The sequence below is a fragment of the Gobio gobio genome (genome assembly GCF_949357685.1).
Source record: "Gobio gobio genome assembly, chromosome: 3".
NCBI lineage: Eukaryota > Metazoa > Chordata > Actinopteri > Cypriniformes > Gobionidae > Gobio > Gobio gobio.
In genome coordinates, this window is record NC_137099.1 from 1,393,312 (window position 1) to 1,404,335 (window position 11,024).

Sequence of the window (11,024 nt, forward strand, 5' to 3'; positions counted from 1 at the left end):
AAGTTATAATTATGAGATAAAAAGTTGTAATTATGAGATAAAGTTATAATTATGAGATAAAGTTATAATTATGAGATAAAGTTATAATTATGAGATAAAAAGTTGTAATTATGAGATAAAGTTCTAATTATGAGATAAAAAGTTGTAATTATGAGATAAAGTTATAATTATGAGATAAAAAGTTGTAATTATGAGATAAAAAGTTGTAATTATGAGATAAAAAGTTGTAATTATGAGATAAAAAGTTGTAATTATGAGATAAAGTTCTAATTATGAGATAAAAAGTTGTAATTATGAGATAAAGTTATAATTATGAGATAAAAAGTTGTAATTATGAGATAAAGTTATAATTATGAGATAAAAAGTTGTATTTATGAGATAAAAAGTTGTAATTATGAGATAAAGTTCTAATTATGAGATAAAAAGTTGTAATTATGAGATAAAGTTATAATTATGAGATAAAAAGTTGTAATTATGAGATAAAGTTATAATTATGAGATAAAAAGTTGTATTTATGAGATAAAAAGTTGTAATTATGAGATAAAGTTATAATTATGAGATAAAGTTCTAATTATGAGATAAAAAGTTGTTATTTATGAGATAAAAAGTTGTAATTATGAGATAAAGTTCTAATTATGAGATAAAAAGTTGTAATTATGAGATAAAGTTATAATTATGAGATAAAAAGTTGTAATTATGAGATAAAGTTATAATTATGAGATAAAAAGTTGTATTTATGAGATAAAAAGTTGTAATTATGAGATAAAGTTATAATTATGAGATAAAGTTCTAATTATGAGATAAAAAGTTGTTATTTATGAGATAAAAAGTTGTAATTATGAGATAAAGTTATAATTATGAGATAAAAAGTTGTAATTATGAGATAAAGTTATAATTATGAGATAAAAAGTTGTAATTATGAGATAAAGTTATAATTATGAGATAAAAAGTTGTATTTATGAGATAAAAAGTTGTAATTATGAGATAAAGTTATAATTATGAGATAAAGTTCTAATTATGAGATAAAAAGTTGTTATTTATGAGATAAAAAGTTGTAATTATGAGATAAAGTTATAATTATGAGATAAAAAGTTGTATTTATGAGATAAAAAGTTGTAATTATGAGAAAAAGTTATAATTATGAGATAAAGTTCTAATTATGAGATAAAAAGTTGTTATTTATGAGATAAAAAGTTGTAATTATGAGATAAAGTTATAATTATGAGATAAAAAGTTGTATTTATGAGATAAAAAGTTGTAATTATGAGAAAAAGTTATAATTATGAGATAAAGTTATAATTATGAGATAAAAAGTTGTAATTATGAGATAAAGTTATAATTATGAAATAAAGTTATAATTATGAGATAAAAAGTTGTAATTATGAGATAAAGTTATAATTATGAAATAAAGTTATAATTATGAGATAAAAAGTTGTAATTATGAGATAAAGTTATAATTATGAAATAAAGTTGTAATTATGAGATGAAAGTTATAATTATGAGATAAAAAGTTGTAATTATGAGATGAAAGTTATAATTATGAGATAAAAAGTTGTAATTATGAGATAAAAAGTTGTAATTATGAGATAAAAAGTTGTAATTATGAGATAAAAAGTTGTAATTATGAGATAAAAAGTTGTAATATTGAAATGAAAGTTATAATTATGAGATAAAAAGTTGTAATATTGAAATGAAAGTTGTAATTATGAGATAAAGTTATAATTATGTAGTTCTAGTTGTAGTTCTTTAATGACTGTGGGTCAGTGTTGTAGTTCTTTAATGACTGTGTGTCAGTGTTGTAGTTCTTTAATGACTGTGTGTCAGTGTTGTAGTTCTTTAATGACTGTGTGTCAGTGTTGTAGTTCTTTAATGTCTGTGTGTCAGTGTTGTAGTTCTTTAATGACTGTGTGTCAGTGTTGTAGTTCTTTAATGACTGTGGGTCAGTGTTGTAGTTCTTTAATGACTGTGGGTCAGTGTTGTAGTTCTTTAATGACTGTGGGTCAGTGTTGTAGTTCTTTAATGACTGTGTGTCAGTGTTGTAGTTCTTTAATGACTGTGTGTCAGTGTTGTAGTTCTTTAATGACTGTGTGTCAGTGTTGTAGTTCTTTAATGACTGTGTGTCAGTGTTGTAGTTCTTTAATGACTGTGTGTCAGTGTTGTAGTTCTTTAATGACTGTGTGTCAGTGTTGTAGTTCTTTAATGACTGTGTGTCAGTGTTGTAGTTCTTTAATGACTGTGTGTCAGTGTTGTAGTTCTTTAATGACTGTGTGTCAGTGTTGTAGTTCTTTAATGACTATGTGTCAGTTTTGTAGTTCTTTAATGACTGTGTGTCAGTGTTGTAGTTCTTTAATGACTGTGTCAGTGTTGTAGTTCTTTAATGACTGTGTGTCAGTGTTGTAGTTCTTTAATGACTGTGTGTCAGTGTTGTAGTTCTTTAATGACTGTGTGTCAGTGTTGTAGTTCTTTAATGACTGTGTGTCAGTGTTGTAGTTCTTTAATGACTGTGTGTCAGTGTTGTAGTTCTTTAATGACTGTGGGTCAGTGTTGTAGTTCTTTAATGACTGTGGGTCAGTGTTGTAGTTCTTTAATGACTGTGTCAGTGTTGTAGTTCTTTAATGACTGTGTGTCAGTGTTGTAGTTCTTTAATGACTGTGTGTCAGTGTTGTAGTTCTTTAATGACTGTGTCAGTTTTGTAGTTCTTTAATGACTGTGTGTCAGTGTTGTAGTTCTTTAATGACTGTGTGTCAGTGTTGTAGTTCTTTAATGACTGTGTGTCAGTGTTGTAGTTCTTTAATGACTGTGTGTCAGTGTTGTAGTTCTTTAATGACTGTGTGTCAGTTTTGTAGTTCTTTAATGACTGTGTGTCAGTGTTGTAGTTCTTTAATGACTGTGTGTCAGTGTTGTAGTTCTTTAATGACTATGTGTCAGTTTTGTAGTTCTTTAATGACTGTGTGTCAGTGTTGTAGTTCTTTAATGACTGTGTGTCAGTGTTGTAGTTCTTTAATGACTGTGTGTCAGTGTTGTAGTTCTTTAATGACTGTGGGTCAGTGTTGTAGTTCTTTAATGACTGTGGGTCAGTGTTGTAGTTCTTTAATGACTGTGTGTCAGTTTTGTAGTTCTTTAATGACTGTGTCAGTGTTGTAGTTCTTTAATGACTGTGGGTCAGTTTTGTAGTTCTTTAATGACTGTGGGTCAGTGTTGTAGTTCTTTAATGACTGTGGGTCAGTGTTGTAGTTCTTTAATGACTGTGGGTCAGTTTTGTAGTTCTTTAATGACTGTGTCAGTGTTGTAGTTCTTTAATGACTGTGTGTCAGTTTTGTAGTTCTTTAATGACTGTGTGTCAGTGTTGTAGTTCTTTAATGACTGTGTCAGTTTTGTAGTTCTTTAATGACTGTGTCAGTGTTGTAGTCGCTCCACACCGGACACACAAACACAAACACACACACACACACACACACACACACACACACACACAAGCTGCTCCACGACTGAAGTGAAGGTTTAATGACAATCCACAGTCCAGAGAAATGATTCTGAGTAATGTACGAGTGATCATAGAGTAATCTATGAGTAATGTACGAGTAGCCATAGAGTAATCTATGAGTAATGTACGAGTAATCATAGAGTAATCTATGAGTAATGTACGAGTGATCATAGAGTAATCTATGAGTAATGTACGAGTGATCATAGAGTAATCTATGAGTAATGTACGAGTGATCATAGAGTAATCTATGAGTAATGTACGAGTAATCATAGAGTAATGTACGAGTGATCATAGAGTAATCTATGAGTAATGTATGAGTAATGTACGAGTGATCATAGAGTAATCAGAGTAATCTATGAGTAATGTACGAGTGATCATAGAGTAATCTATGAGTAATGTACGAGTGATCATAGAGTAATCTATGAGTAATGTACGAGTAATCATAGAGTAATCTATGAGTAATGTACGAGTGATCATAGAGTAATCTATGAGTAATGTACGAGTAGCCATAGAGTAATCTATGAGTAATGTACGAGTAATCATAGAGTAATCTATGAGTAATGTACGAGTAAACATTGAGTAATCTATGAGTAATGTACGAGTAGCCATAGAGTAATCTATGAGTAATGTACGAGTAATCATAGAGTAATCTATGAGTAATGTACGAGTAAACATTGAGTAATCTATGAGTAATGTACGAGTAGCCATAGAGTAATCTATGAGTAATGTACGAGTAATCATAGAGTAATCTATGAGTAATGTACGAGTAATCATAGAGTAATCTATGAGTAATGTACGAGTGATCACAGAGTAATCTATGAGTAATGTACGAGTGATCATAGAGTAATCTATGAGTAATGTATGAGTGATCACAGAGTAATCTATGAGTAATGTACGAGTGATCATAGAGTAATCTATGAGTAATGTACGAGTGATCATAGAGTAATCTATGAGTAATGTACGAGTGATCATAGAGTAATCTATGAGTAATGTACGAGTGATCATAGTGTAATCTATGAGTAATGTACGAGTAAACATTGAGTAATCTATGAGTAATGTACGAGTAGCCATAGAGTAATCTATGAGTAATGTACGAGTAATCATAGAGTAATCTATGAGTAATGTACGAGTAAACATTGAGTAATCTATGAGTAATGTACGAGTAGCCATAGAGTAATCTATGAGTAATGTACGAGTAATCATAGAGTAATCTATGAGTAATGTACGAGTAATCATAGAGTAATCTATGAGTAATGTACGAGTGATCACAGAGTAATCTATGAGTAATGTACGAGTGATCATAGAGTAATCTATGAGTAATGTACGAGTGATCACAGAGTAATCTATGAGTAATGTACGAGTGATCATAGAGTAATCTATGAGTAATGTACGAGTGATCATAGAGTAATCTATGAGTAATGTACGAGTGATCATAGTGTAATCTATGAGTAATGTACGAGTGATCATAGAGTAATCTATGAGTAATGTACGAGTAATCATAGAGTAATCTATGAGTAATGTACGAGTAATCATAGAGTAATCTATGAGTAATGTACGAGTGATCATAGAGTAATCTATGAGTAATGTACGAGTGATCATAGAGTAATCTATGAGTAATGTACGAGTGATCATAGTGTAATCTATGAGTAATGTACGAGTGATCATAGAGTAATCTATGAGTAATGTACGAGTAATCATAGAGTAATCTATGAGTAATGTACGAGTGATCATAGAGTAATCTATGAGTAATGTACGAGTGATCATAGAGTAATCTATGAGTAATGTACGAGTAACCATAGAGTATTCTATGAGTAATGTATGAGTGATCATAGAGTAATCTATGAGTAATGTACGAGTGATCATAGAGTAATCTATGAGTAATGTACGAGTGATCATAGAGTAATCTATGAGTAATGTACGAGTAATCATAGAGTAATCTATGAGTAATGTACGAGTAATCATAGAGTAATCTATGAGTAATGTACGAGTAATCATAGAGTAATCTATGAGTAATGTACGAGTAATCATAGAGTAATCTATGAGTAATGTACGAGTGATCATAGAGTAATCTATGAGTAATGTACGAGTGATCATAGAGTAATCTATGAGTAATGTACGAGTGATCATAGAGTAATCTATGAGTAATGTACGAGTGATCATAGAGTAATCTATGAGTAATGTACGAGTAATCACAGAGTAATCTATGAGTAATATACGAGTGATCACAGAGTAATCTATGAGTAATGTACGAGTGATCATAGAGTAATCTATGAGTAATATACGAGTGATCACAGAGTAATCTATGAGTAATGTACGAGTGATCATAGAGTAATCTATGAGTAATGTATGAGTGATCATAGAGTAATCTGAGTAATGTACAAGTTATCATAGAGTATTCTATAAGTAATGTACGAGTGATCATAGAGTAATCTATGAGTACTGTAGGAAGCGCCACCTTGTGCTCAGAATCAGGGCGTCTGTGCGAGTGTTTATAACAGACTTCAGCTCATCAAGGCACATATTACACAATAAATAATATCACATCATAACAGACACATTATAGAAGTTGTGCGCTTCCATTGGTGGGAGTATATGGATGCTCCGCCCCTCTGTGCAGTCGCTCCACACCGGACACACAAACACACACACACAAGCTGCTCCACGACTGAAGTGAAGGTTTTAATGACAATCCACAGTCCAGAGAAATTATTCAGAGTCTGAGTAACGTACGAGTAATCATAGAGTAATCTATGAGTAATGTGAGAGTAATCATAGAGTAATCTATGAGTAATGTACGAGTAATCAAAGAGTAATCTATGAGTAATGTATGAGTGATCATAGAGTAATCTATGAGTAATGTACGAGTAATCATAGAGTAATCTATGAGTAATGTGCGAGTAATCATAGAGTAATCTATGAGTAATGTACGAGTGATCATAGAGTATTCTATGAGAAATGTACGAGTAATCATAGAGTAATCTATGAGTAATGTAAGAGTAATCTATGAGTAATGTACGAGTGATCATAGAGTATTCTATGAGAAATGTACGAGTAATCATAGAGTAATCTATGAGTAATGTACGAGTAATCATAGAGTAATCTATGAGTAATCTATTAGTAATGTACGAGTAGCCATAGAGTAATCTATGAGTAATGTACAAGTGATCATAGTGTAATCTATGAGTAATGTACGAGTAATCATAGAGTAATCATAGAGTAATGTACGAGTAGCCATAGAGTAATCTATGAGTAATGTACGAGTAATCATAGAGTAATCTATGAGTAATGAACGAGTAATCATAGAGTAATCTATGAGTAATGTACGAGTAAACATTGAGTAATCTATGAGTAATGTACGAGTAGCCATAGAGTAATCTATGAGTAATGTACGAGTGATCATAGTGTAATCTATGAGTAATGTACGAGTGATCATAGAGTAATCTATGAGTAATGTACGAGTGATCATAGAGTAATCTATGAGTAATGTACGAGTGATCATAGAGTAATCTATGAGTAATGTACGAGTGATCATAGAGTAATCTATGAGTAATCATAGAGTAATCATAGAGTAATCTTTGAGTAATGTACGAGTAATCATAGAGTAATCTATGAGCAATGTATGAGTGATCATAGAGTAATCTATGAGTAATGTACGAGTAACCATAGAGTATTCTATGAGTAATGTACGAGTGATCATAGAGTAATCTATGAGTAATGTACGCGTGATCATAGAGTAATCTATGAGTAATCATAGAGTAATCATAGAGTAATCTTTGAGTAATGTACGAGTAATCATAGAGTAATCTATGAGCAATGTATGAGTGATCATAGAGTAATCTATGAGTAATGTACGAGTAACCATAGAGTAATCTATGAGTAATGTACGAGTAATCATAGAGTAATCTATGAGTAATGTACGAGTAACCATAGAGTATTCTATGAGTAATGTACGAGTGATCATAGAGTAATCTATGAGTAATGTACGAGTAACCATAGAGTAATCTATGAGTAATGTGCGAGTGATCATAGAGTAATCTATGAGTAATGTGCGAGTGATCATAGAGTAATCTATGAGTAATGTACGAGTAATCATAGAGTAATCTATGAGTAATGTACGAGTAACCATAGAGTATTCTATGAGTAATGTACGAGTGATCATAGAGTAATCTATGAGTAATGTACGAGTAACCATAGAGTAATCTATGAGTAATGTGCGAGTGATCATAGAGTAATCTATGAGCAATGTATGAGTGATCATAGAGTAATCTATGAGTAATGTACGAGTAACCATAGAGTAATCTATGAGTAATGTACGAGTAATCATAGAGTAATCTATGAGTAATGTACGAGTAACCATAGAGTATTCTATGAGTAATGTACGAGTGATCATAGAGTAATCTATGAGTAATGTACGAGTAACCATAGAGTAATCTATGAGTAATGTGCGAGTGATCATTGAGTAATCTATGAGTAATGTACAAGTTATCATAGAGTATTCTATAAGTAATGTACGAGTGATCATAGAGTAATCTATGAGTAATGTAGGAACCGCCACCTTGTGCTCAGAATCAGGGCGTCTGTGCGAGTGTTTATAACAGACTTCAGCTCATCAAGGCACATATTACACAATAAATAATATCACATCATAACAGACACATTATAGAAGTTGTGCGCTTCCATTGGTGTGAGTATATGGATGCTCCGCCCCTCCGTCATCAATGTGATGCATTAGTGTGAGCGTCTGCAGCCTCAGGTGAGCGGCTTCCTGTCGGCCCGCGGGACACACCTGAGTGTGGCAGCTCTCCACAACACCGGCGCCAGGAGGAGGCTCAGGGTGGACACACTGAGGACCAGCAGATACACCTGAGGAAGAGGAGGAGGAGGAGGAGGAGGAGTCACCTGTCACTCACATGACATCAGCCAATCACAAACCACAGCCATCACAGCCCACATCTGCTCTTGTTTGACAAGCGCTTCACTCGATAAACGGCACACTAGAGAGGCATTCTGGGACACTACTGACCTCTCTCGAGATGATCATAGAGTAATCTATGAGTAACGTACGAGTAATCATAGAGTAATCTATGAGTAACGTACGAGTAATCATAGAGTAATCTATGAGTAATGTACGAGTAATTATAGAGTAATCTATGAGTAATGTACGAGTGATCATAGACTAATCTATGAGTAATGTACGAGTAAACATAGAGTAATCTATGAGTAATGTACGAGTAAACATAGAGTAATCTATGAGTAATGTACGAGTGATCATAGAGTAATCTATGAGTAATGTACGAGTAAACATAGAGTAATCTATGAGTAATGTATGAGTAATCATAGAGTAATCTATGAGCAATGTACGAGTGATCATAGAGTAATCTATGAGTAATGTACGAGTAATCAGAGTAATCTATGAGTAATGTACGAGTGATCATAGAGTAATCTATGAGTGATGTACGAGTGATCATAGAGTAATCTATGAGTAATGTACGAGTAATCAGAGTAATCTATGAGTAATGTACGAGTGATCATAGAGTAATCTATGAGTAATGTACGAGTAATCATAGAGTAATCTATGAGTAATGTACGAGTAAACAGAGTAATCTATGAGTAATGTACGAGTGATCATAGAGTAATCTATGAGTAATGTACGAGTAATCATAGAGTAATCTATGAGCGATATACGAGTGATCATAGAGTAATCTATGAGTAATGTACGAGTAAACAGAGTAATCTATGAGTAATGTACGAGTGATCGTAGAGTAATCTATGAGTAATGTACGAGTGATCATAGAGTAATCTATGAGTAATGTATGAGTGATCATAGAGTAATCTATGAGTAATGTACGAGTGATCATAGAGTAATCTATGAGTAATGTACGAGTAATCATAGAGTAATCTATGAGTAATGTACGAGTAAACAGAGTAATCTATGAGTAATGTACGAGTGATCATAGAGTAATCTATGAGTAATGTACGAGTAATCATAGAGTAATCTATGAGCGATATACGAGTGATCATAGAGTAATCTATGAGTAATGTACGAGTAAACAGAGTAATCTATGAGTAATGTACGAGTGATCGTAGAGTAATCTATGAGTAATGTACGAGTGATCATAGAGTAATCTATGAGTAATGTATGAGTGATCATAGAGTAATCTATGAGTAATGTACGAGTGATCATAGAGTAATCTATGAGTAATGTACGAGTAATCATAGAGTAATCTATGAGTAATGTGCGAGTAAACAGAGTAATCTATGAGTAATGTACGAGTGATCATAGAGTAATCTATGAGTAATGTACGAATGATCATAGAGTAATCTATGAGTAATGTACGAGTAATCATAGAGTAATCTATGAGTAATGTACGAGTGATCATAGAGTAATCTATGAGTAATGTACGAGTTATCATAGAGTAATCTATGAGTAATGTACGAGTGATCACAGAGTAATCTATGAGTAATGTACGAGTGATCATAGAGTAATCTATGAGTAATGTACGAGTGATCATAGAGTAATCTATGAGTAATGTACGAGTGATCATAGAGTAATCTATGAGTAATGTACGAGTGATCACAGAGTAATCTATGAGTAATGTACGAGTGATCATAGAGTAATCTATGAGTAATGTACGAGTAATCATAGAGTAATCTATGAGTAATGTACGAGTGATCATAGAGTAATCTATGAGTAATGTACGAGTGATCACAGAGTAATCTATGAGTAATGTACGAGTGATCATAGAGTAATCTATGAGTAATGTACGAGTGATCATAGAGTAATCTATGAGTAATGTACGAGTGATCATAGAGTAATCTATGAGTAATGTACGAGTGATCATAGAGTAATCTATGAGTAATGTACGAGTGATCACAGAGTAATCTATGAGTAATGTACGAGTGATCACAGAGTAATCTATGAGTAATGTACGAGTGATCACAGAGTAATCTATGAGTAATGTACGAGTGATCACAGAGTAATCTATGAGTAATGTACGAGTGATCACAGAGTAATCTATGAGTAATGTACGAGTGATCATAGAGTAATCTATGAGTAATGTACGAGTGATCATAGAGTAATCTATGAGTAATGTACGAGTGATCATAGAGTAATCTATGAGTAATGTACGAGTGATCATAGAGTAATCTATGAGTAATGTACGAGTGATCATAGAGTAATCTATGAGTAATGTACGAGTGATCACAGAGTAATCTATGAGTAATGTACGAATGATCATAGAGTAATCTATGAGTAATGTACGAGTAATCATAGAGTAATCTATGAGTAATGTACGAGTGATCATAGAGTAATCTATGAGTAATGTACGAGTGATCATAGAGTAATCTATGAGTAATGTACGAGTGATCATAGAGTAATCTATGAGTAATGTACGAGTGATCATAGAGTAATCTATGAGTAATGTACGAGTAATCATAGAGTAATCTATGAGTAATGTACGAGTGATCATAGAGTAATCTATGAGTAATGTACGAGTGATCATAGAGTAATCTATGAGTAATGTACGAGTGATCATAGAGT

At 32.4% G+C, this 11,024-nt stretch overlaps 1 protein-coding gene across 3 annotated transcripts in view; it reads right to left on the minus strand.

The window, feature by feature from the left end:
* Positions 1–6,149: 6,149 nt before the first annotated feature.
* tmco3 (transmembrane and coiled-coil domains 3) overlaps positions 6,150–11,024 on the minus strand; it is a 26,054-nt gene continuing 21,179 nt past the window's right edge. For 2 of the 3 annotated variants that reach the window (XM_079812212.1, XM_079812211.1), the window contains exon 13: positions 6,150–8,347. In XM_079812212.1, the coding sequence (XP_079668338.1) occupies positions 8,234–8,347 (114 nt within the window). In that variant the 3' untranslated portion in view covers positions 6,150–8,233. Of the gene's footprint in view, positions 8,348–10,015 lie in introns of those variants that run through there. The other variant, XM_079812213.1, reaches the window with a different exon arrangement.